The 27857-nt window shown below is 39.1% G+C and overlaps 1 protein-coding gene across 6 annotated transcripts in view; it reads right to left on the reverse strand.

The window, feature by feature from the left end:
* LOC116549684 (SH3 domain-binding glutamic acid-rich-like protein 2) overlaps positions 1-27857 on the reverse strand; it is a 152758-nt gene that overhangs the window by 23928 nt on the left and 100973 nt on the right. For 5 of the 6 annotated variants that reach the window (XM_032275446.1, XM_032275445.1, XM_032275447.1 and 2 more), the window contains one exon: positions 1099-1284. In XM_032275446.1, coding sequence (XP_032131337.1) covers positions 1099-1284 — 186 coding nt within the window. Of the gene's footprint in view, positions 1-1098; positions 1285-13264; positions 14692-27857 lie in introns of those variants that run through there. The other variant, XM_032275448.1, reaches the window with a different exon arrangement.

Raw genomic sequence — 27857 nt, forward strand, 5'->3', positions numbered from 1 at the left:
CCAAAGGTATCCCAGCCGACATAAGGCAGTACCAGAACTCAAAGTTAAGTCTAATGACATGTTCAGGATTCTTCTCAGGATGCTACAGGTAAGAATCCTCCGTATAATCAACACATAGCTTTATGTTGCAACTTCTCATTCTCCATTATGCATGTGGGGGAAGGGAATTGTTTTCTCTGAAGCCACTAAAAGCTCTCTATTATTCCTTTCCTTCATGCTAATTACAACCTAGCTATTTATTTCATCATAAGCACCTCAGCACTGTAGCTCCTTCTTCTTTAGTCGGTCCTTAAATAACTATAGTACAGGTCCAAAAATAAACACTGATTTAGGCACTTAGAGAAATGGCAAAAGGCAAATCCTAACTTACTCACTAGAAGTTTCTCAATTATTTTTCTCAACCTAAGGAGTAAGAAAGTAGGTAAATAAACAAAAGTGACTTCTTCATCTTCTCGTATGCTACATGCAGCAGGAAAGCACCTGATATATGTTCATATGTGATGTGCACTGATGTTCTTAATGATCCCTCTGGCTCATTATCATAAGAAATGGAACTCCGGTTTACAATCAGCTATTAGCAGTTATTTACACCATAAAGGGATATTCAAAGATAATTATCCCCTTTTCTACTCTTGCCCCTAAAATGTATTAATCAAAAAAATAATTTGATTAGCAATTTAATAATAATTAAAATAATTATTATAATAAATTAAATAATTTGTAATGTAAAAATTAAATAATTATTATAATAAATTTAAATAATTTGTAATGCTTCAAAATTTAGAACCTAATACACACACATACACACATACACACAACTCCCCTTTCCCCTCCTGTTTCCAAAGCAAAGACAGAGATAAGATTGACAGACACACATACACTCACAGTCACATACCACCAGCCACTTGCACATACATACACAGTCCATGACCTTGGACTCATATCCCTTCTCAACTTCACCCTCTGTTAGAGTTGCGGACCTGAATGAGCAGTGGGTGAAGAAGTCACAGTCTTCAATGGAAAAACCCACCTGCACTCTAGGTGACGTGTGTTTTGAGCAATAAAAAGATATAGCATGATAACAATCTAGCCACTTACTCCACAGTATCGGTCGCCATTAAATATCTGAGGTGGCAGGGGGTTGCCCTGAGCAGGTTTTTTTTCCGGGGGGACATTTTTGTACATCCATTGCCTCTGTTCTTCTGACATTGTGATATCCACCTCCTCAAACTCTATCTTGTTGGCTTCCAGAAATCTAACCACATCCTGCTGCTTCTTCTTTATCTACAGAGAAAAGACAAACAAGTAGATATGCTTATGTGAAATAATATGTATATACTTCCAAACTGAACTAGATTTGATTTATGATTCTCAAGAAGTCATTGATACAAAAAAAGAGGTGATTTATGTAAGCGTCATGCACTGCCCGCTCACTAGATCTCCAGTGGAGGACTAAGCCAGTCCCAACACAGTCGTTTCTTTGATGTTGCTGTTGTTGATATGAGATGGGGTCTCTCTATGTTGCCCAGGCTGACCTCAAATTCCTGGGGTTAAGCGATCTACCCACCTTGGCCTCCCAAAGTGCTGGGATTACAGGTGTGAGTCACTGTACCTGGCCACTAACACAGTTGTTTCTTCAACCTAGTCTCCCCACAACTCTGGAGCACAATTCAGGTGGCTTGCAAAGAATAGGAGATGAGAGATTCATGTAGTTCTCAGTGGGCCATAACCACTCCCCATTTCACCCAACCCCACCCTCACCCTTGCAAGAAGTTGACATTTATAGTCATAAAAGCTCCCTTTGCCAAAAACCATCTGAAAACCATGTACAGCCTATCTGGGATGTCGACATTTCATTGATTCATGACAGCAGCAACATTTTTATTCCCCTCAGCAGGCTTCTTCAGAAATTCCACAGCTGTAGCCACTATCATGAAAGCATCCTTTCATCAATTCACAAGAGAAAAATGTTCTCCACTTCTAAGGTGAGAATAAACAACAAATATCATTTTACTTTGAACTGTGTTTCTTAACCCTTTTCATTCCTCTGATCTCTCACTTTTCCTTCTTCAGTCACTAGGGGTCAGATGTGCTCTTGAGAAATTGCAAATAAATCTCCGTAAAGTTTTCAAAATGTTGCCTACCTTCTTAAGAGTACATAGTAACTAATTGAGATGGAATGACAACACCGTAGTCTCCCATTATCCATGGAGGATACATTCCAAGACCCCCAGCAGACACCTGAAATGGTAGATAGTGCCAAACCCCTATATACGCTGTTTTTTTCAATCTGATGCCTGGGAGGCACATCCAGGTTTGTGTTTTAAAGAGATCACTTTAATACTATGCAGCTTAAAAAGAAAAAAAGAGAAGATTTGTGTATACTGTTAACATTGTTATGAAAAGATCTCCAAGGCATATAAGTTAAAAAAAAAACAAGGAGCAGAACTCTATGTAGACTAAGCTCACGTAAAAACAAATGGAGAAAAATAAGAACACATTTATATTTGCTTGTATTTATATTGTTTTAAAAAAAATTGTTGAAGGTCATGTAAGAAACTAACGAAAGTTGTTATCCAAGGGCTGGGGGAGAAGGAATTCGGTAAGGAAACAAAGTGGGAGCAAGAGTTTTACTTTAAAATGTTTTGAACATTATAAGAAATGTGTTAATATTCAAAAAAGTAAACACAAGAAACGTATTTTAATGAGAGAGAGAGGTGGCACCCTAGCTTCCACAGAGCAGCTTGGAGGATGGCTGTACACACCACAGACATGCCCTGTTTAATACAAATCACATTTTCCCACTGTGACATGAAGCAGAACTCAAAGCATTTTGTTGAGTCACTGGCCTCCATGATTCACTTATAAGAAAGGGCAGATGATTAAAAAGAAGAAATGAAAAAACAGCTAAAATCTTAGAAAATTAGCTAGTACTACAGCAAATCACCCAAATAACAAGGTAGGAGAAACTTAACCCAGAAAAGGAAGTTTTCAAGTGGATGTTTGTGACATTAGCATCAGGAAGGAAGATGTGTCACACTACCACCGGCTGTTTGTAAGGTCTGCAGAGGTGAACACGGCCTGGAACTGGAAGCACCCACACTAGTGTGGCGGGGGCAGGCAGTTCAGGAAGCAGGAACTTAGAGGAACACATTGACCTACTGGTTGGGGCCCAGGTAAGAGGCTTCCCATGTGGCAACAGGCAACAGGAAGCCATTAAGGACACTTCATGGGCTGGGCTTAATTCCAGAATCCAAATAACCATAACATACACAATCATTTCTTTCACACAATGAATTTCTTATTCTCCCCACGTTTCAACTCTTCTAAAATGAAATGCATCTTATAATCAATACCAAAAGGAATTTGCTAAGCAAATGGAAGAGAAGTAAATTTTGGGCCCACAGACACTGCTTTCATCTATGTCACTTTATCCATGGGTGGAAGGTACCTGCACCTCTCTTGTTCATTTTTATTTAAACACCCTTGGAAGCAAAACAATGGTAGTTATTTACCCAGTAACCAATCTCCCTTTCTTTCTAAATACAGAAGCCTGGTTTTACTTAGAAAAGCAATGGGCTCAGCTACAAAATCATGTTTACCCAAAGACCTCTATTGTTAGAAGTAATCACATGACACAGTTCTGACCAATGTGATGTGAGTCAGACAGTCCTTGGGAAAGCTTCGCTTAAATGAATGAAAACCCAAAGCAGGCTTTTGCCCTTTAGTCTCCATCCTGGCAGAAATGCAGATATTGTGCTTGGAGGTGCAGAAACCACTTCACAAATTTGAAAACAAACACCATAAATATGTGAAAATACCAAATGCTAAGGATGGTCAAGCAGAAAGACAGTAGCCTGGGTCCTTAATGACATTTTGTAGCTGCCACCCCTGTCTCTTCATGCATAGCCTATTCTATGCCTTTCTGTATTAGACAAATAAACCCTTAGTAAGTTAAGCCACTCTTCATCTAGTTTTCTATAGCTTGCACCCAAATGCAATTTTTAATTGATACTTAAAATGACTTCAGAAATATTGTATTATGAAAAAGCACTGAAAATAAAAGCTATTACTGCACAGTACAGGCTGGCAATAAAGGCTGTTAAGACATAAACTTAATATATGTGAGTGAATACTCGTTACTGAATAAACAGAGGAATTTTCTTAATCTACTCCACAGAGCAACAACCAACATGTTGGAACTAAAACAGGCCGGTGATCTAAAGGGATGAAGGGTGCATTTCACCTTAACATTCAAACACTACTACACACCATACAAAGCAATTAAAAGGGAACACAGAATCTCTTGCATTAGATTGTGGGTAGACAAAATATGTACAAGGCCCAAATCCAACCCACTGACCATTTTATATGGCCTGCAGCCAAAAATGGTCTTTATATTTTTAAATAGTTGGGAGAAAAAAATAAAAATAATAATAGTATTCCATGACATGTAAAAGTTATATGAACTATAAACAATAGTGTCCATAAACAAAGCTGTATGGGAACACAGCAACACCCATCCACTCACATATTGTCTATGGCCGCTTTCTCCCTACAATGTTAGAATTGAGAAGTTGCAACAAAGACTGTGTGGTCCCCCAATGCTTAAAATATTGACTAGCTGCCCTGTATAGGAAAAGCTTGCCAACCTTTGGGCTAGATCACAGATATTCATTTCTGGGTAAAAGTTCCCTTTCTCAGTGAGCCCTCCTTTGAACACCTGATTTTATACTTTTACCAGCTACCCAAGAACTCTCTACTCCCCATTCACTGCTGTATTTTTCACCACAACACTTGGCATCTGACAGACTGTATAACTTATGTATTTTTTTGTCCATCTCTGCTATTAGGATATAAATCCCCCAGCTGGGCATGGTGGCTCACTCCTAAAACCCCAGCACATTGGGAGGGTGAGGTGGGTGGATCACCCTGAGGTCAGAAGTTCGAGACCAGCCTGACCAACACGGTGAAACCCTATCTCTACTAAACATGCACAAATTAGCCAGGCATGGTGGCGCATGCCTGTAATCCCACCTACTTGGGAGGCTGAGGAAGGAGAATCACTTGAACTCACGAGGTGGAGGTTGCAGTGAGCGGAGATCATACAATTGCACTCCAGCCTGGGCAACAAGAACAAAACTCTGTCTCAAATAAAAAATAAAAAATAAAAAGAATATAAATTCCCCAAGGCTAGGAGATTTATCAGTTTTGTTAAACATTTCTCAATGACTAGGTAAGATGTTCACAGGTAGAAGGGCCTGTGAGATGGGGAGCTTTCCTCCCAAAGAACAGCAGGGCTGATTTGCTCATCCTTGAGGGCTCACCTTGAGTATTAGCTCTTTAGAAAGCCCTGTCTAACCACATTGTTGAAGTTTATTGCCTAAATTTATTAAAATGTTATTTATTTATAGGTCTCTTTGTTTTTGTTCTCACTTTCTCTACAACCTCAGTTCTGGAAGCAGAGGACAGGTGGGAAGGAGGCCTTCAATAAATAGTAACTGAATGGATGATTCAAGAATTATCCCAGTGCTGAATATCAAAGATTTCCAGGTGATGTTCAAGAGAAGCTATTCAAACTAAGTCAGTAATTTATGAACATATGTAACTCACATTTAGCCCAACAGGAATGTGGATCAAATGACAATATTTCTCAATCCTAAAGCAGCACAGTTTTTAAAAGCACTGTGCTTAGGATGCTACATCTAACTGTACATAGCCAAAATAATTCAGAAGAGTCTCTAGACTCTAATGTGAAAAAAGACTTTGCTTCTAACTTTGACAATGATTGAAAAAGAAAGTAGTATGTGGTTGCATGTTTAAATAAATTCTATTGTCAGTTAATTTTAATAGTTGCAAGTGTATAACAAAACAAAGTGTTTTATTTTGCTCAAATGGTTTTATTAAATTGTTGATACATTTGCTAATTGATGGCAATTGAGAATTACATAGATGTGTTGGTATTTCCCTGAATCTGCTTTCCATTACTACCATAGTACTCTATTACCCTCAACCACTTCCCCCAACTAACTTCTGGAGCTCTGAAAAAACTCCTCCCTTAGATGTGCTTTGAAGCAGCCTTCTTGGCCACTGAATGGATAAGCCTTTACCCTTCTGACTGCAGATCTGTGAATCTGCTGAGGACCCCAGTGCCTGCACCCAAGACCTGGTGACCCTCACCAACAGGACGCTGGGCAGTCAGCTGCAGAGTCAAGCTGCGGAGTCTCCTGACTCCATGTGAACACTCAGTGACCCGTGGAAATCTTAGTGAAGACACTGGGTGCCTTCACTGGCAAGCTCCTGGCCACAAGAGTCCCTAGGGATTGGATCAGAAGGCAGGCTAAATAATTACCTTGCACATGACTCAGCCTTAACCCCCTACTCTGTGGCACTGGCTGCTAAGTAAACTTGCACACCTCTACTCTCTTCTTGTAGGATTACTTCTTTCCTGGGAGGACGCCAGTTAACTTATATAATTAAGCAGCCCTTGCCAGATTCCTTCCATACGCTTCTGGACACGTCTAGTCATGTTTGAATTCCAGGGTATACACAGCTGATGCCACACCCTGGGACCTTGGGACTCAGTAGGAAATAAAGAGACATAATCAATTTGAATAGTTTTTTTTTTTTAACATTGAGATTTAATAAGAACAATAATGGGAAAGCAAGTTTAATTGAAGACAAATGAGGCACAGAGGACAACAAGGAAAACTGGGGGAAGTATATATCTTAGAGTCAGATTGTCCTGGTTTTAATCTTGACCCTGACAGATGGGCAGCCTTGGAGAAATTACTTGGCTTCTCTCTTAGTTTCAGTTTCCAAACGTGTAAAATAAACCGCTAAATTAAGTTTAGCCTAAGGACAGGAGCAGTGGCTCACACCTGTAATCCCAGCACTTTGGGAGGCCAAAGCAAATGGATCACCTGAGGTCAGGAGTTCAAGTCCGGCCTGGCCAACATGGCGAAACGTTGTCTTTACTAAAAGTACAAAAATTAGCTGGCTGTCATGGCATGCACTGTAATTCCAGCTACTTGGCAGGCTGAGGCAGAAGAACCTCTTGATCCCAGGAGGTGGAGGTTGCAGTGAGCCAAGATCATGCCATCGCACTCTAGCTGGGTGACCGAGTGATTCTGTCTCAATTAAAAAAATAAAAATAAATAACTTTACCTAAAGCTACCTCCTTACAAATTTTAAGTTCAGTCTAAAGGTTTCTCCATTCATAGAGAACTGTTACCTAATTATATACATAAACAGACTGTAACCTACTCTTGGACCAATCACAGCATTTCAGCCAATTAAGGCAGTCAACTGTTCAAACTGTGTCCAAATAAGGCAAGTGCCAAGCTGTAACTAATCTAACTTCCATCAGATTACTCCTGTTTTTGTACCTAACTTTCTTTTTCTGTACATAAATTCTCTTTGACTAGGAAGGAGCATCAGAGTCCTTCAGAACCAATGCTGGTTCAGGAGGCTGTCCAATTCACAAAACGTTCTTTGCTCAATGAAACTCTGTTAAATATAATCTGTGTAAAGCTTTTCTTTTAACAGAACCCAATTATCTTTCTTCCACAGGTTCACCAGAAAATTAAATAAGAAAAAGGCCTAAGCAGTAATGAGCACCTGCTCAATTGTTTCATTCACTCAGGCATACTAGCTTTTCTATCTTTGCCCTAGATGTGGCCTTCTGTCAAAAATATAGCAACTTCTGAGTGCTTTCAAAGGCTTTAGATATTCAACACAATGGTTCCTTATTTCACCTGCTTTCACACTTCAAACACACAGCTTTCTTTATTCTGACTTGGGGTAGACCTAAGGTTGATTAGGACCTCTTATGTATCTCAAATGGAAAAAAGTCAAAGACAGTGAGAGAAAAGAGGAGGGAAAAGATGAGTTTTTTTTTTAATAGCTTGACAAAATTTACAGAGGAGAGGCTGGACTGCATTAGGGAAGGTAGAAGTCCCTAAGACAATTCTTTCTTTCAACTAAAAAGGGAGGAAAGGACTGAGGCTTTTTCCCTTGTCAAAGACCTCAGGAACTTTCCAGTTGAGTAGGGTACCTCACATACGGCAAATTCTTTAAATAAAACCCCATTCTTGGCCTCACTAGGCATTATACTGTCAAAAAGAAGATGTAAATGGCAGAAAGTACTGTGGCAGACATTAGCCTAGTTATGCCAAAGCCATTCATGATCTCCCCTGTGAAGACTAAAAAACTAAAGCTCCAACGCAGCCACCCTTGCAACTAAAGCAGCCATGTGACACAGATATGGCCAGTGAGGTTTGCGCCCAAGTGTGCTAGGTAGAGCTTCTGGATAGAGCTTGGCTTTCCAGCTGAAGTCGACAGATTACAATGCTAGGGTCCCTGGTCCCTGCCCATCCTCATTCTTCCAGCTTGACAGCCAGATGTGAGGGCTAAAGGTGTGGGGCAGCCTTTCCACCTTGAGGTGACAGGCATCAGAAAAGGCCAAGAGAATCCCAACAAGGCAGACCCTACTTTCCAGGAGAGACTGAAACATCTCTGTGTAAGCTCAAGTTAGACAGGCTCTCTGTTACTGGCAGATAAACACATTCCTAACCGAAACCCTCAGCAGTATGCCTCATTGTTGGGGAGTAGGGCAGGGGTTTAGAGTAATCCCCAAGAAGCCATCTGCTAACTGGCAATGTTCCCATGCTGTTTAACTAAACGTGAGACTATAAAGTACAGCGTCTCCAGTTTCTACTTCAGTTTATCTTACTAGAAAGCAACTACCACGTTACCAAGCCAAGGATAAAGAAGCTGACTTACAAAAGATTGAAGCTTGAGTTTTAGAGAATCAGTGTCAAAAAGATTATAAAATAAAAGGCAATTTTTGAAAAACTGTTAGTACATATTATAAATTAAAACAATATAATTTTAACAATAGAAAAGGCTGTGGTTTTCCATCTATGTATCACTAGCACAGTCCCTGGCACTTACTACATAGGCATATATTTGTATTAAACAAATAAACATTATTAAGCTTGAATTAGTACTTTTAACTTTGTTTTTCTTTTTAATCAGTCAATATTGGTTGGTCTGTGAACATGTGGCTCTGCTGGACTGAACATGGTGACAGTGGCACCAAAGGCAGCAGCCTGATCCTCAGTTGGGTCAGTTGGCTTTGATTTGTGTTCTAGTCCCGAACAGTCAAAAAGGGGTGGGTCTGTGTCACCTCGACCAACTTACTTATTCTACCAAAGCCTTCGTTTCCTCATCTGTAAAACACAGATAATAATTCAGCATAGAGAACTGCAATGAAATTTAAATGTCATTAATGTTCATAAAGTTCTAAGAGCTGTGCCTGGCATGCTAAATTAAGAGCTCAACATTAAATCCAATCACTTCATTTAGTTCCTTAACTGAAACTTGGGCAGGTGTCAGAATTTACAGTCTACTGTTCTTGAGTTTAAAGGAATATTTTTGAACAGATCAAAGAGGGGTTACTACTACTCTGCCAGTGGCTGGATGCTTCTAACTATTAGCTTATTACCTTTTACCTTTTAGCTTGAAATCAAATCTAATCCACCACTAACCAATTATTATCTGTACATATTTTCTGACTGGGAACTGTATTTTCTGAATAGGTTAGTCAATTCCCTTCATATTCTAGATCATACATTAATGAAACAATATTTGCTTTTAATTATTTGTATGATTTTAAAATAGCTAAGTAGGATAATACTAGAACTGAATTAAAATTTAAAAAATTAATTAGCTAGGTTTGGTGGCAGGTGCCTATAATCCTAGCTACTCAGGAGACTCAGGCAGGAGAATTGCTTGAACCCAGGAAGCAGAGGCTGCAGTGAGCCGAGATCATGCCATTGCACTCCAGCCTGGGTAACAAAAGTGAAACTCGTCTCGAAAAATAATAATAATAATTAAGTCTATAAAATCTGCTACCTCAAGTTTAATAACTTTATTTCTCAAAACTATGTTTTAAGTTTTAATTCCATGAAATTACCTGTTCCTGTTAAAAGACTAAAATCAGTGTCTTCCACAGCCCTCTCTCTCTACATCTCCTCCACCATCAGCTACCAGAGCCATATCCTCTTCGGTTTCCTAGTAACCACAAAGTCATCTTCTTTTCTTACTTCTTCACTGTCTCCTTTAGCTACCAAATACTATTAATTCTACTAATCCTTATATCTTGCCTATTTCTCCCATTGCTACAGTCCCTTTTCTATCCCACTAATGCCAATGCCTCCAAGAATTACTTTACTGTCCTACTTTCTCCCATCTAAAAGCAGACAAGAGTGTTCTTCTCAAGCACATATCACTGCCTTTTCAGAATTTTATACTCCTCATTAGCCCTTAAGAAAAAAAAAAAAAAGTTCTGTAGTCTCCTGGTCCTACTCTTTATCAGTCATTCCCATGTTTATCTCACCTTCAGAACTCTGGAATCTAACCTTGCTTTGCATTCCTTTCAGAACTGGCTACAACCTCAAGCCTCTCTCTCCTCTCATCAAAACACTCCATCTCTTTTCTCTAAATTACACAAATTCATCAGGCTTCAAAAGACTTGTACACATACTCCTAAGTCTAAACAATTTGTTGACACCTTTACTTCTCACCTTTTCATGTATATTCTTTAATATATAGTTACTACAGTTTCAGTGTGTGTGCACACACATTCATATTTATGTTACAGTTGTTCCTCAGTATCTGAGGGTAATTAGTTTCAGGAGTTCCCCCGTACCCATACCAAAATCCAAAGATGCTCAAGTCCTTGATATAAAATGGTATAGTATTTGCATACAGCCTACACACATCTCCCTTTTACTTTAAATCACCTCTAGGTTATTTATAATACCTTATACCATGTGAATGCTATATAAATAGCAGTTACACTGCATTGTTTTTTAAATTGTTGAATTGTTCTTTTTTTCTGAATATTTTTCATCCACGTTGGTTGAATCCAAGGATGTGGAACCTGCAAATACGGAAAGATCAACTGTACTATGGTCCTTGATGTTATTGAGGGGATGTGTCCTTACCGGGTCCCCAAGGGGGCATAGTTTTAAGGGCAAGAATTTCCCAGCGCCATGACCCCCTCCCATCTCTCTCCATCCAAGAGATTTAACAGTTTATATTTGAATTCTGTGGGCATGGGAAGAAACTAAGAGTCAATGACTCCAGTGGACGTTTAAAGGAAGTCTCTTCCTTGGCCAGAGGAACTTGGGAGTTTCTCCCAGGATAAATTCCCCTGCTCCTTCACCCACACTGGATTTCCAGCTCTCTGGAATCCCCTACCACATAGTGGGAGCTCTCTTTCCCCTCTGGAATCCCCTTCCACACTCTTCGTGGAAGTCTTTCTCTTCTTCTCCTTTTCTTCTCTTTTCTCTACCTAAATAAAATTACCTTTCTGCAACACCTCTTGGGTCCGATATTTCACTTTTATAGGCATACAGCACACCTGCAGTGGTCCCTTCTCTTACTCTTAAGAGAATGGAGACCAAGAATCCACAGCATTCTCTCAGGGGAGCTGTGCCTCACCAACACCCCAAAAAAACCCGGTTACATTATGATACGTCTTTCCAAGAGTATTTTCCACATGGTATATATTCAATGTTATCCAATGTTTCCTCTAGGAATTGCCTGGAATAATGGATTATAGAAGGAAGAATGGGTGACGAAGATTTACTTGTAAATCAGAAAACCAGAAAATTCAGAAGATCTTAGTGATGGCACCAACACCCACTCACCAGCTTAATCTAGAAACCTGGACATCATCATTGACTCGCCTTGATGATGCAATTAACCATCACGTCATGACCTCTCTGCTTTCAGATTTTTTCTTGAACCCATCCACATTTCTCCATTTTCACTGCTACTAGCCCACGCTAAACCCTCGTGTCTCCTCTAGAGCTTCCTACATCTTTTTCTAGCCAGATTACCCCTAAACCACTTTACACAGAAAAGCTAAAATGAATTAAAAAAAAAAATTAGATGGTTTCTAATCCCTACTTTAAAAACCTTTCAGTAACTTCCCATTATCCTTAAGATGAAGGAAAAAGTCCATACCTGGGTCCAGGCAGTGATGAGAAGTGCCCAACTCTTCAACTCCTTGCCCCCCTCCCATCCCTCTGCAGGTGAATCTCCACCCTTGGGTGAATCTGGGTCACCTGGAGGGCTTGTTAAAGCACAGATTATTGAAGGGAGAATACACCCCAGAGTTTCAGATTCAGAAAGACTAGAATGGGGCTCAAGAATCTGCATTTCATATATTTAAACAATGGAACATTATCCAGTCATAAAAATGAAGTACTGATACATGTACAACATGGATGAACTCTGAGATCATGCTAAGTAAAAGAAGTCAGTCATCAAGGACCACATATCATATGATTCCAGTTGTATGAAATGTCTAGAATAGGTGACCCTATAAACCAAAAGTAGATTAGTGGTAGCCTAGGGCTGGAGCGAGAAAGGTGGGAGGCCTGGGGACCTATGGCTAAAGGGGTGTGAGATTTCTTTATGGAGTAATAAAAATGTTCTTAAATTGCAGTGATAGCTGACAATTCTGCAAATATCCTGAAAGCCACTGAATTGTATAGTTTAAGTAGGTGAACTGTATGGTATGCTAATCATATCTCGATAAAGCTGTTTAAAAAAAAAAAAAATTTGCAGATCTAACAAGTTCCCAAGTGATGCATGAATCAAGCTTAAGGGACCACTGCTCTATACTAACCCTATGCAGTCTCCCTCCATCTGCTCAATTGTATCATCCTTCCTGCATCCAAACTTCCCATAAGGTAGTCAGCAGCACATGAAACCTCTTTCCAGCTTCACCTAGCTAACTCATATGCTCCCTCTTACGCCCTCAGCTTTAAGGTCATCCTCTCAGGTAAATCTTCCCTGACAAAAGCACCCAGGTATTGCACTACTGCATTCTAGCCTGTGTGGCAAGGTGAGACTACATCCCCAACACCCCCCCCACAAACAACAACAAAACGACCCAAGATCTTTGCTTGTAAACATTTTCACTGTGTCATTAATTCCTCCTTTATAAGATTAATTGTACTTTTAATGAATTAAGTAATAAGTTACTTAAAGTGTAACTTTAAGTACCTTCCTGCTAGGATATTAACCAGGTAAGACAAGAAGGAATTGCTACAGTATTCTCAGATAGATCCCTAGGGCAAGCCATAATAGAATCAGATATCTGCACTGGGGAGGAATGAAAGTAAACGGGATCAAACCTTAACACCACCCCCCTCAAGCAGGTACAAGACACTTCCAGTCCCACCTGCTCTTTCATCCTTTTGTCCAGATGCACATCAAGTTCTCTAAGAGGAAGACAAAGAAACATCTATCAAAACATTTCTCCTGAATCTCTTGAAGCTTATAGGGAGAGTACAAGAATAATATAGCCAAGAAGAACAACCAGGATGAAGCATAAATTTATTCAGTGGGTCTAATTCAGCTCACCTTTGGCTTAGCAAACACAACAAAATCGTGACCAAGATGGAACAATGACAGCATATGAAGTTAGGGGGTTTACCATCGATGTTTGTCCATAAAGGAGTAGAAGGCATGATAAAAGAAAACAGAACAGGGACTAAAACAGCATTTGTAAAAATCAAAACAAAGATTCTGAACGCTGAGCTACAATGGACATATTGTCAAACAAAATCCCACACAAATTCCATCCATTTGTTCACTGGAAAGGACTGGAAAATTCACTTGATCTTCAGCAAAAATAAATCACAGTGTGGTAATACCACACCAAATATTTTTACCTTTCCTTCTCAAAACTTCAGTGAATACAATCACATTTCAAAAATAAATAAAATAGGACTGTAAGCCACAGTACTTCATATCAGCTATGTTAAAATATGTGACAATTGATTTGGAGTATGTTTTTAAGATTTGGAATAATAAAAAATTATTTCTTCTTTCATATACTACAGCAGGTTATAAAAGTGTTCACAAATTCTCTACCTCTGTGCGTCCACACCCTGACACTGTGAAATGCAACTATTCTCATCAAGAGATGGGGTCTACTTCTCCATTCCTTGAATCTTGATAGATTAGCAAGACTGATATAGAGTTCTGAAAAGTAATTGGGGCTTTCCTTCTTACCACTATTAGAACCCTGAGACTACCACCAAGTGAAGAAGCTTGAGCCAGCCAGCTAGACAATGAGACATAGATGGCTCAGTCACCCTGGCCAACAGCCAGACCATTTTCCATCCCAAAACCTGTAGCAGGAATCACTGGGGTGCTTTCCAAATCTTTGTTGGTTTCATGTGTTCATGCCCACTCTTTTCTTAAGCTCCTCTCAATTACTCTTTTCCATATGCTATATCTTTCCTGAGAGGACTGTGAATAACACACCATTCCTGGTTATTCTATATCTATTAGCATATTAAAACTTCATTTCCATATCACTTGACTGGCCTAACACTTTCATGGGCTTCCTCTGACTACAGAAGAATGTTCTCACTCTAGACCTAGCATTTGAGGCTCATCATAACTTGGTCCCAAGTGAATTCTCCATGTCATTTCCTCCCACCTCTGCTTTCCTAAACTTACTTCCTCACTATAGTGAATTATCCCTGATAATTCTTTGGTTTTCTATTCCCCTTTCTTTAAATGCCTTCCTGCCTTCTCAATATTTAAGTCATCCTGTTTAAACAAGGCCTAACTTAGAGCCTTAGTGCACTCAGGCTACTGTACTGTACTGTACTGTACTGTACTGTACTGTAGAATACACTACTGTATTCTAGCCTGGGTGGCAAAGTGAGACCACATTTCCACCCCCAACCCCAAATCCACACTGCACTCAACTGAGCCTACCCAGTGGTTATTAATTGGGATGGTTTTACTACAAGCAGCACTACTCAGGATTGGAACCCAGATCTCCTATAAAGCAGTCCAATGTCTACTTCCCCATTCTCCCAAATGATACGAATTTAGGAGTTGGATAACTAAAAACTGTTATCCCATAAATTTCATCCCAAATGAAAATACAAAGCCTAAAGTTCCACATATTATTTCAAGCAATTGTTTTTGAGATATCACCAAGGAAGCAGTTAATACTCAAAAATTAAGCATTCTGGGAACACATAAGGCATCATGAGCCAGAGCTGCAAAAATGGTAAAGAGACAAAAAGAATCCCACAAACATTTCAGACTGAAATTATCAGGCATGGAATATTAAATAAGCATGTTCAAACAATAAATGAAGGGCAACAGGAAAGTAAGTGACAGGTGGGGTGTCAGCAAACTAAAGCTCCCCAAAGCTTTCAGAGAAGACAAGACAGGGCTCATGGCCACAGGCTAAACAATCAGCCTTCACAATCTCACTTTTTACTTCTTATCCAGACACAGGACCCACTAACTTCACTATAAAAACAGGGCCAAGGGCACAGACTTTTTCTACTCACAGAAAATGCAAATGAACCAAAACGTACTCTCTTTTATTTCCTTAAGGGACAGCTATAACTACTGCCAAATAATCACAAAAGTTACTTTATGCCAGACGTTAGACTGTTTACAAATTCCAACAGCCAGGGCACACATAATTTGATAGTAAGGTCTAAAATACATAAATTACAGCTTTGAATAATTATAGTTCCAGAGAAAACAATTAGAAAAGTTTCCTAAATGGAGAGAACCAGATGATTGAAAGGCTAAAACCAGAGAGACAGACAAAATGACATTAATATACATTAATATACCCTTCTAAAAGTCACCCCCAACCCAAAATTCCCACTGGGTTCCCCCCTCCTTATTGCTAGGTCCATTCTGCTCTGCTTGGAGGTTTTCCAAGCATTGACTCATCTTGAAAGTATTTATTGAGTACCAGGCTTAAGATGTGTCAGGCACTGTGAGAGATGTCAGAAACCACTGTGGTTCCATGCTCCATCTGGGCCATACCTAGCCCACCTTATGTCCTACTGTGCACCTGAAACCCAGTCTGGTCATAGCCTCTCTCAAAGTCTCGGTGGCCAAGGACCAGTTTGCTGTCCTTCTTATACTAATGTTCCAATCTGTTGCAGAGTGATACTTTTATAAAACAAGAAACTAATTTCTAGAAAAATTAAATAACAAAGATAAACTATAACCCTGAAGTTTTATTATAGTTGATAAAAATACTCTGTAAAGTTGCTATAAAAGTTTCTAAATGATTCCCTCAATTGCAGTGCTTACCCTGGTAGCACAGGTCCCTGGACAACACTTTGAATAGCCCTGGTACAAACACACTTCTGAGTCTTCATTTGAAAGGTTCTTATCAGCTAAAATCACCTCCATACCGTCCATACTTCCTACCCAAGTTCTATTTATTCTTCGCAGCTCAGCCTCAAATCCACACTGCACTCAACCAAGCTTACCCAGTGGTTCTTAATGGGGATGATTTTGCCTCCTAAGGGACATTTGGCAATGTCTGAAGACATTTTTGGTGGTCATAGCTGAGGGGATTTGGGGGAAGGATACTACTGGCACTGATGAGTAGAAGCCAGGATGTTGCTAAAACAGCATAAATTGCACAGAACAGCCTCCACAATAATGAATTATCTAGCCCAAAATGCCAACAGTGGTAAGGCTGGGAAACCCTGATTTACGTTAACCACTGCCCTCCAGAATCATCTCCTTCACCAAACTCCCATTATACTCACAGTCACCACAACCTACCATTTAGTAATACATAGCTTGGCAGTGTTTAATAACAGTTTCATGTGTCTGTGCCTCTTTCCCTGACTTTTCCTATCAACCCCTCTGGAGGATGAAGACAATGTACACATCACATCTATACCCTCACGGGCCTCAGTCGGGTGGCTTCAGAAGGGCTGCTTATACCTAGTAGCTGATTTATTCTCCTGTTTGATATGATGCAACTGGCTCTAACTACTTTCTCCATCAACATGTGTATAACAAACTACTTTTAGCCTGCATTTTTTTAAAAAAAACCTGTAGTACTTAGTGATGTAAAGCCATAATAAAACATTAGCAGAACCATGGAATGAAAGATGTGGGTGGTTGGATTTTATTGTTTTTACATTTTCTGTCAAGTTCGTATGTTTATTTTCCAAAGAAAAAAGTGAACCAAGCATAAAATATTAATTTACAATGCCACTATTTGATGAGATTCTCTTTGAAAATTATATACAACTCTTCATACACAAGCTTCCTGTTAATTAGAGGATATTTTGTAGAAGCGCTGCTACAGCAAAAATTGCTGTAATAGTCTAAACCTCTGCAGTAAGAAGGAAATCCTGCTGAGGATAGTAATTTCTATAGACAAGAATTGCAGGACTCCAGCCAAAGGCCATGCCTTCATCAATGTGCGTAGATGCCACTCTGCAACACAGTGTGTTTTGTAATATGTTGTTCTCATTTCTGTATCAGTCAGTCCCCAATTGTGTGAAAAGTGATTCTAAAAATTATCTAAAAACTACTTACATTTACATTTGAAAAATAATAAACAGAATGATTTCCATAATTACATTTTAATAATTATATAATTGTATATATTTATGTATTATTTATATATTTATATAGTTATTTACAATTATATAATTAGTTCATATTTCCAGAGTAGGCATAAACTGATATACTTAAGAGAAAGTCTGGATGCCCTCACCTGCTGATAATTTGGATATTTGTCTTTCAAGTCCCACGTTGAAATTTGATCGTCAATGTTGGAAGTGGGGTCTGGCAGGAGGTTTTGGGTCATAGGGGCAGATTCCTCAAGGATGGCTTGATGCCATTCTCACCAGAGTGCATAAGTTTTCACTCTTGTCTCCTCCTTGAGAACTGACTATTAAAAGGAGCCTGACACCTTCCTTCCTTCTCTCTCTCACATTCTTCCTCTTACCATGTGATGCCTGGCATGAGTGGCACCAGAAGCAGATGCCGGTGCCATGTTTCTTGTACAACCTGCAGAACCATGAGCCAAACAAACCTCTTTGCTTTATATATTACCTAGCCTCAGGCATTTCTTTATAGCAACCAAATGGACTAAGACACCTGCATTCTATGGACTTACCTTCTGTCTTGGGTTGGTCTTCTCTTCAGCACTTTCCTCCCTCCTTGGGCTACTGAGCAATGCTAGCTTCCTTGTCCACTGAAAACTCCATCTAAGTGGCTGGAGACTCAATGCTATTTCTGTCCCACCTAACTGCCACTGGGAACTTTTGTATCTTTCTGAAATCTCTACAGGTACTTGCCCTTCCCTCAGATGATCTTAATTCCTGATTCCAGATAAAAGAATGTCCAACTTGGAGTGTGCCTACAAATTCTGGTTTCTCCACCTCAAACTTCTCTATATCTTCAGCCACATAATTCTCCATTCTATCTTGACTCCAGAGAAAAAGTGAAGAAATTAACAAAGGAGAATTAGGGTAGTGTGTGTGTGTGTGTGTGTGTGTGTGTGTGTGTGTGTCTGTGTGTAAGAGAGAGACTGTGTACATAAGAACTGGCATTAAAAATAACAAACCAAAACCCTTTTAAAAGGTCAAGAGGTTCACTCAGGTGTTTACAAGAACTTTCAATGTTCTACACACCTCCTGAGGAACTAGAGAAACACAGGTGACAAAACAAATCCTCTAATTTGATGCACTACAAAGTCTAATGGGAAGAGACAGAGCTTGCTTGCAAGTAACTTCAATTTGAAATTAGCATTAACAGAGGCATGCCTATAGAGCCAGGACCATCAAAGGGGAAAGTGCATGGGAAGGGCTAAAAAGCTACACCTGTGTGTAGACAAAGTACAGAACCACAGCACCAGAAACATAAAAAGAAGAAACACAAAAAGAGCAGCTCCTAGGATGATGGGAAAAGAAAGTCTGTAGGTATTATAACAAAAGGTAGAAAGAAAGGATGATGAATGGCAAAAAAAAAAAATGGTAAGAGTTGCAAATGTGGCGGCCAGAGTTAGGAGGAAATAACCTACTTTCTCCTGGAATTGGAAATTGAGGTTTTCTGTATACTTGAAGCTCACCCTTCCAAACACAAATTTACCATTATATTTTATTTTAAACTACTTCTATGTAGAAATCTTTCTAAAATATACCACATATGTTTCTGCAGTGTAAAGCAGAGACATCAAAACAAAATATGCCAAATCTGATTTAATCTGTTCTAGACTAAAAATCCTCATGATGATCCATTTTTGTACTTTGATGTGGTGTGCTGACATTCCCAGAGTACATTCAAATATAAAAGTCTGCTGTTTTACTCTATGCCAAACACAGTCTAAAACTATGCTTCTGGAATTCTCCAGTTCTGCCTAAAGAAGGAAGCTGTCACTTCTCAGAGCTTCCCATTGTGACTTCCCTCACTTAGGCTTTGACGACTTCTGCCTGCTTCATTAACAGTCCTCTGGGTGAGGTGGTCCTACAGGGTGACCCTCTGCCATGCAGAATGTAGAATGAAGAGCCAATCACCTCTCAGTGGCTTTTCTGATTCCTTCCAGGTCTCCTGCTCCATTTCACATGGTTCTAGAATCCTGATATCTAAATAGAATTCTACAGTAAAATTATCTTTAATAACATAGATTCTTCCTGCCACTTAATTAAGAAGCAGTAAAATAAATCATGTCCCGGACAGCCTTTATGTTTTCCAGAGCAAACTTCTAACTACACTCTATTCCTCTTTCTCTTTGGCATGGTCATAAACTCTTGATTAGCTTTATTCTGATTTGGAAAATACAGAAACGGTATTTCTTTTGCATTCAATAAATAGCATACTATGTGCCAAGTGCTCTAAAAGGAAATGTTGGGGAATGAAAAGATAAATAGAACAGGTCCCTGACCCTGAAGAACTAAGAACTCAAAGAACCTTGACTGCATTGAGGACAGGAGAAAGCATTCCACAAACTACAGCATGGAGGGAGGTGGAAGAAAAAGTCTCTCAGTTTAGAGGGCAAAGCTGGAAGAGAGAGGAGAGAATAACCTTCATCAGGAATAGCAATGCCACTAGCTTTGAAGAAATGAGGCAATCTTACCAGATGCAATGCAAAGTGAGCACAATAACGCAAAGGAAATAGCATGAGAAAGGGATAGGAAGTTGAGAGAAAAAGAAAAAAGAAGCCTGGTGTGTGTGTGTGTGTGTGTGTGTGTGTGTATATATATATATATATATATATATATATGGAAGTCTGGTATGCTGCTATATATATATAGCAGTCAAAAGAATAGAGAGAAAATGCTGCAAAGGTAGGTCAGAATCAGATCACATAGGGCCCAAAATGCCAGGCCAAAAAGTTAGGCCTTGAAGCTGTAAGCTCTGAAAGGTCAGTGAAGTTTTTCTAGGTTTCTGAACCTAACACACAAGACTTAACCTTGTGAACAGGATGATTTTTTTCCCTTTAATGGAAAAAGAACTGAAAGGTGAATTATTTATCATTTCATTAGTGTTAATTATCTCATAGAACCAAGCTTACTATTAAAACATTGCTGCGGAATTAACTACAGGGGAGCCACTTGTCTTGCTCTCATACTGTGGGAATACATACAAATGGAAAAAGGGGGTCATCAAGTCTAAAACAAAGGCCAGAGTGGATATACAAATCAAATTCATTTCTTTGACAAAAAAGAACAGAGCAAGTGACATCTGTTCCAACTCACAATAAATACAAAATATTTAAGTCTTTTAACTTTCCACTGGCATCTTTTAAATGAGTAAAACTGTTTAAAAACAGCCACCTTCCCAACTCAAGATATGCTATTTTTCTATCTAGCTTTGATGACTTTCTTTGCCCTCATCCAAGTAGATATACCTGCCTTCCTGACTTACCTACAGGATGAGTAAATTTAGGATTATATTCCATATGAGCCTGTGTTGTACCAATTTTCTATGTTCATTTTTTCACCCCAAGATTAAGAGCTGTTTGAGGGGAAAGATCATGCCATATACTCATCCTGCATCCTGAATATGGCTGAACACTGGACCATAGAAGATATTCATAAATATATGAGAGTTGATTAACCCAATTAATTTCCAAAATATATATTCCCTAAAAACTCAATTCTGTTATTCATATGATTCATCCAAGGTATAAAAGAAAAATGTGAATTTCAGAGCTAGAAGAGATCTTTAAAAAAAGATAATCACAACTACTCACAAACACTTCTTTGAAAAACAACATCAATATTATTATCCATTAGGAAGATGCAAATCAAAACCACACTGAGATACCACTGCATTCCCTAAAAGTGCTATAATGAAAAAGACAAATAATCACAAATGTAGGAGAGGATGCAGAGAAACTGGAACCCTTATACATCGCTAGTGGGAATGTAAAATGAAATGGCCACTTTGGAAAACAGTTTGACAGTTCCTCAAAAACACAAAATATAAAATTACCATACAAATCACTAATTCCACTCCTACATATATACCCAACAGAACTGAAAACATATGTTCATACAAAAACTTATACACAAATGTTCAGAGCGGCCTTATTCATAATAGCCAAAAAGTTGAAACAACCCAAATATTCATCAACTGATAAATGGATAAGCTCTGGTATACTCATACCACAGAATATTATTCAGTCATAAAAAGAAATGAAGTGCTAATACATTCTACAACATGAATGAACCTTAAAAACGTTATGCCAAGTGAAAGATGCCAGACATCAAAGGTTTCATTTATGATTCTATTTACATGAAATGTCCAGAAGGGGCAAATCCATTGAGTCAGAAAGCAGATTAGTGCTTGCCAGAAGCTAGAGGGAGGTGAGAATGGGGAGTGACTACTAATGGGCATGAATAGGAGTGATAAAATATTCTGGAATTAGATTATTACACAACATAGTGAACATAAAAAAAAAAAAACCACTGGGACATACAGTTTTTAACAGTTAATTTTATGGTATGCAAATTATATCTCAATTAGGAAACAATAATAACAACACAACAATAGGTACTTTCAACCCTAAAGTAATCAACCTCCACAAAGAGTCAAATATTCAAATGCTGACAGAAGTCATATAGTTAATAATGTAAAAGAATGAAGCCAGCAAACAACTAATAAATATTTTAAACTATTATTTCCTTCCTTTCACACACAAAAAAACTTTTGCTGGTTCTCTTTCTTCATGAAACATATATATACAACCTTCTCGACATAAGCTTTCGGTTTTGCAGTTCTGAAAGACATAGATGCCAAGAAAAACTTTCTATTATTCGAAAAAAAGGATATACACGCTCAGTAACAAATGGCTCAGAGTTGGGAAATGGTGAGAATAATGGGGGGCTGTGTAGACACTAAAGATGCAGGCCCCAAGACAAGGGGCAATCATTACTCAGTTCTGGTGGATCCACACCAAGATGCCACAATGCCACAATGGAGTGAGACGCCAGGATCAAGTGATCTTCAGATGTCTTAAGAAGAATGGGAAATCCAGGTGATGTTTGTGTATAAGAAAGATAGCTCCCAGTATTTAAAATATTGCTCAAAAGCATTTAAAATGGTGTGTTAACTGAAAAGAGGGTGTTTCACACTTGCAGCCAGATTGTGACTGCCAGCCTATACTAACCTTAATAAACAATGACAGTTTGGGGTGTTCCTAAGGCTATGTTTCATCTAACTCAGGATCTATTATCTGATTATTTGAACTTTTTTTTTTCTTAATTAAATCTTTATAGCTCATTTAAAGTTGAAAAAAATCACAAAAATATTAGAGAATTATTGCCAACTTAAATTTAAATGACAATAATAATGATGGCTGCCACTTCATTAAGCTTCAACAACTTTACAGGTAGATTTTATGAGATCCAGAGAAGTAAAAAGACATGCTCGGCCACCTTGCCCATTAGAGTATCAGATCCATAATTCAAACCCAGGTCTTTCTGCCCCTAGAGTCCACATTCTTTCTACTTATCACCACCTTTGTATCACACAAATTTCTTCTATCTACCAAGCTTATGAGGCTCTCTCAATAACTCACATATAAAGAATCTAATATTAAAGAGATGGCTGACAATAAACAAAGCACAATGATCTTGGAGCAATTAAGCTGGACTGATGAAGTGTGTAAACAGCAGCTTTGCTGACCACTGCTACAGGCCTCCTCCCTACCCATGTGTGTTGACTGCATCTTACCCTTTACAGATGGAAGCTGTCTACATTCCTCCAGACCCTCAGTTCCCTCCCTTCCACCAATAGCCCAACTCTGACCTCCCACTTTCTACTCCCTCTCTTGAACTGAATTCCCACAGCAGGCTGCAATACATTGATAAACTCTTTCTAGTCACAAGAATACTTTTGTGCAGAGCGTAAAACAGGGAACAATCAGCCCATGGAGAACATTTCTCCTAGGAATCTAGTGTTCAAGATATGAAAGATGAGGGCACACACCTCCACCTCAACCATCTGTCCCCATGGATCTGTTGCCCAAAAGGCCCCAATATATTACGTATCTCTGCCTATGACCATCTCTGGGTTACAGCCATCCTGGGCAACCTTTCTTTCCCCATATTACCTATTTCTCTCCCATCCAGTCCTGCCCCTTCCAGTTCAACACATCAAGTCAGTTTTATTCAACTATATCACACACAACAAGAGAACCATATTTGAAGGAAATCATACATTTAGTTTCAGGGCATCCAACAAAACATTAAACAGTCTTTCAGAGCACTGCCTATCCTCATGTCCTTTAACCTCTGAAGTCTTCCTCTGGGACACGGCCTATAGGAAGAAGATGGTACAGATCTGGCTATCTGAACCTTCTGGGTTCTATGACAAGGCAAGCTGTTTAAAGTTCAGGTTTCTTACTCTTCTGAGAGGGGTCAGGGTAAATATGAACGGCTACTATACCGAGTTACTTTAAGGAATACAAATAACAAACACAGCCCCCTAGTATTGCCTGCACATGTGAATGGTACTCATTGTAATTATTATGAAATACTAGCTTTCAATTTTAAATCATATTCCTTTTAGCTTTCATCAGTCTATGAAGAAACAAAGCCATTGCCTTCACATCCTCTAAGGACTTCGTGCCTACAATTATCAGCTCAGCAGCTGAGTGGGGTCCCCTGGAACCACTCCTTAGGAGTCCTGCACCATCCCCTCTCTTTATTATAGCTTGGGCTCAAACACTGTTAGCTTGAGTTCAAACACTGTTATTCACTTGCTGCAATAGCACAACCCAGGTTCTCACCAGTCTCTGGTCAGGGACTCTTCTGGTGGGCAATGCGGGGCAATGTAAAGAGTACCAGGCACAAAATCAGAAGAAAAGGGTTTGAATCTAGGTTTTACCACTGAGCTTAATAACCCTGGACATGCTACTTAATCACCCTGTGCCTCAACACTCTCATCTGTAAAATGAGTATAAGAAATCATGGTTTATAGGGCGATTGTAAGGATGAAATAACATAAAGTAAAAATTGTACCACATTGCTGGACACAGGTAAATAGTTAATTGTTCACCTGCCCTTTCAGTGTTCCAAGGCTCAGCACATCTCTTCAAAGCATCTTTTTCCTTCTCCTGTCTCCCACATTTTTCTACAAAGCCCCCTTACTGCTTTTACCATCATCCACCTGCCCATTTGCCAGATCTGAAAGTGCCCAACTTATGTTTCACAGGCATTAAAAATTCAGTGTTCAAATTCACAGTCAAGATCCTGGGAAATACCATTCATCTTCATTAAACACAGAAATCCTGGCCCTTCACCACTCCCTAACCCTCACTAAATTTGGGGTGACAGACATGTTTGCAGAGGATATCCATCAATTCAGCTTGGTGTTTCATATCCCTATGCCCTGTTACTCACAGATTCAACATATTCTATATCAGTTATAAGAAACTGAAAGGCAGAGTCTAAATACATGAAGTCTAAGGTAGGGATGGCAAATATGTGGCATAGCCCTGATCCTCCCTCTGGTGCCAGAGCAGGCATCAACAATCAATCACACTGCTTTTCTGCTGATCCCAGTCAAGGCTCCAAAAGCCCTCTCCCGGCTCTCCAGGCAGCCACTATCCGTCAGTCAGAGCTGTCATTTGGGATGAAATCTATATGCCATTTAGCAATCCTTAAATCAAGCCAGGGTTCTAAAAAAGACATGCACAGTATATTTGGCGTCTCTTAGATACTAAAATCCTCGGATGCTCAAGTCCTTTGTATCAAGTTGTTTAGTATTTGCATATAACCTATGTAAAACTTCCCGTATAATTTAAATCATCTGTAGATTATTTATAATATCTAATACAATGTAAATGCTATATAAATAGTTGTAATACTATATTATTTAGGGAATGAAGACCAGAAAAGGTCTGTACATGTTCAGTAGAGATGCAACTGTCCACTTTTTTCCTGAGTATTTTTGAACCAAAATTGGGTGAATCCACAGATCGGAAACCCACAGATACTAAGGGCTGACTGTATTATGTATAACAAAGAATAATGACCAAGTGCATAGTAGTAAGCACCATTTAGGCAGTGAAAATATGATCTGAATGACTTGTGTACAACATGCCATGTACCTATAAAACATCTAAACATTACAGAACTCTAACTGAATGGTATATTTGGGGAATGGCCTGTGAAAATTAAAATGTTCTTATAAGTTTCAGTAGAAAATGCTTTACACTTAAATTTACTAAAATTGCTCCTAAAATTTTATCTGTATGCATTCTCAGCTCAGTAAGTAGTATGTACTGTATATAATTTTTGGATTGTTAAAAAGCTTACACAGTTCAAGGTCATCATGATTTTTTTTCTTTTTACCATTATACTGTTATTACTACTATTACTGAAGATGATGATATAGGAAAAATAGATAACATGCACTGAGTTCTCACAACGTCATGCCACTCGGCTAAATGCCTAATGCAGATTCATTCATTCATTGAAAGCTCGTAAGAGTTTTTCTATGCATAGGATACCATTCCTATCCTATTTTTACAAATGAAGAGGCTGAGGCTACTTGTCTAAGGTCATGCCTTTCATCAGTGGCAGAGCTAAGATTTGGACTCCACCCCTGCCGTAACCATAATACTGCTCTCTAATGATAGATTTCCATAGCCAAGACAGAGGTAGGTGCATGGGTTGAATGTAAACTGACTCCAGAATTAAAGAAATCAGTGCATACTCAACCCAAATATTTATTTTGCTTAGTAAGCAGTTTGTTTATCATAAAAGAACGGTGAAATCTAAACTCCCATCAATTGAGGGCCCAGGCTTATAAAGGTGGCCAATTCCCATCGAAGAAACTGCACCAATGAACATAATTATTAAATGAAAACCAGTGATAGATAAGCAGAGACTGTGATTTAAAACAAACCACACACACACACACACACACACACAGCGAGAGAGAACCACTGAGCTTTAATACACATGGGAATGTTGTGAATGAAGGACACCACACTCCCACGCCTTGTGCAACATGCAGAAGGAAAACAAGTTAACTCAAAAGCTATGCTTGTTGTTGGTTTGGATTTTTTGTTTTGTTTTTAATATTAGGCTGGTATGTAGCAACGGCTGCTGACTTAAACTATATTTGCATTTACCAAATACCACTGAACTGACCAGTCAATCAAGTCACCTAATTGTGTGTAGTACTCTCACTCCTCCACTCTCAAAGCCACTAGATTGAAGATGACAAAAATCCATTTCAGATTTGGGCCACGAGCCAGTAGAAAATGGAAAACACATCCTGAAGTAGTTAGAACCCCCTGCCCTCAGTTGCACCCAATGTTCCCTGTCTGCTTCGGAAGCTGAGAAGCGATGCTGCCAGGGGGCCCACCAAGACCCCACAAAAAAGCAGACACCCTGCTGGACACCTCATTTGCTCTTCCACTTCAGGGGTCAGCTTCAGGAAACAAATCCTTGGAGTTCTGGCAAATACTGAGCCAGCTCAAAAGAGTTAGATGCCCTTGGGAATAAGCTGTCAATAGCAACAAAGGTGACTAACAAAATTGTTCCTAAATTGTCCCAGAGGCTGCGTCAGCCTAAAAGTGCCTAAGTCTGTAGGCAGGTGGGGCCCCATCTGCCTGCATGCTGGCACCTGAGTTCAGCTTTCCATCCCACTGCAAAGCTCTAATGAGTCAGAAGGGAAACATCCAATTAAGCACTTTTCTGAGCTTTATTTCTTTTTTAGAGTTAGGGGAAAAAAATCAAATATAAAAGAGATAACAATACTAACCCTTTAAATGACCACAGTCCAGTTCCTGAGAAACTAGCCAGTGCTGACAGCTAAAGTCAGACAAGCCTATTAAGAGGAGGAGATAGAAGAGAAACAGCACTGCCTTCAACTGGGCTGTGCAGCTTCCAGCTAGCACAGGCTTCCAATCTCCAGCTCCTCCCCTCCTGCCCTACTCCTCCCAGCCACCCCACTGCCCTCCCAAAAACTAAGCGATGGCACACACTCACCACTGCCTAATAAACACTAAACAGAAAGGCTCACTGACCTGTTGTTCTTAAGCTAAAACTAGAAGAAGGACTCTCAAACGACAACTACTTATAAACTGAAGTAGAACAGCCCCCACAAAAGTTGACAAGAATTTGCCATTTCAAGGAAGAAAAAAAAATTTCACTAAATTTTTAAGACTAACATCTTTTTTTTCATCATGGATAAACAGTATAAAATAAAATTAATCACAGAAAAAATGAATGCAGGAATGTGGCTTAAATAGGAGCTTAAATTTCTAACTAATTCTGCAGCTAAAATAATACCCATTTAAAGCAATTCCTGCTGAAAAAAAAAAAGCAAAAAAACTCTTGAAGCCTAAAAGGATCTCCTGACTTTAGAGCTTGGAGGGTGATTTTTTTTTAAACTGATGTTTAGCAGATGAAATAATAATTTCTAGATCCCATTTTAAAAATATGCATTTCAAAATAAAATATTTTCATTGTTGGTGGTGATAGTTTTGGGTATTGTTTGTT

The sequence above is a fragment of the Sapajus apella genome, unplaced genomic scaffold (assembly GCF_009761245.1).
Source record: "Sapajus apella isolate SASKATOON/1434 unplaced genomic scaffold, GSC_monkey_1.0 scaffold6, whole genome shotgun sequence".
NCBI lineage: Eukaryota > Metazoa > Chordata > Mammalia > Primates > Cebidae > Sapajus > Sapajus apella.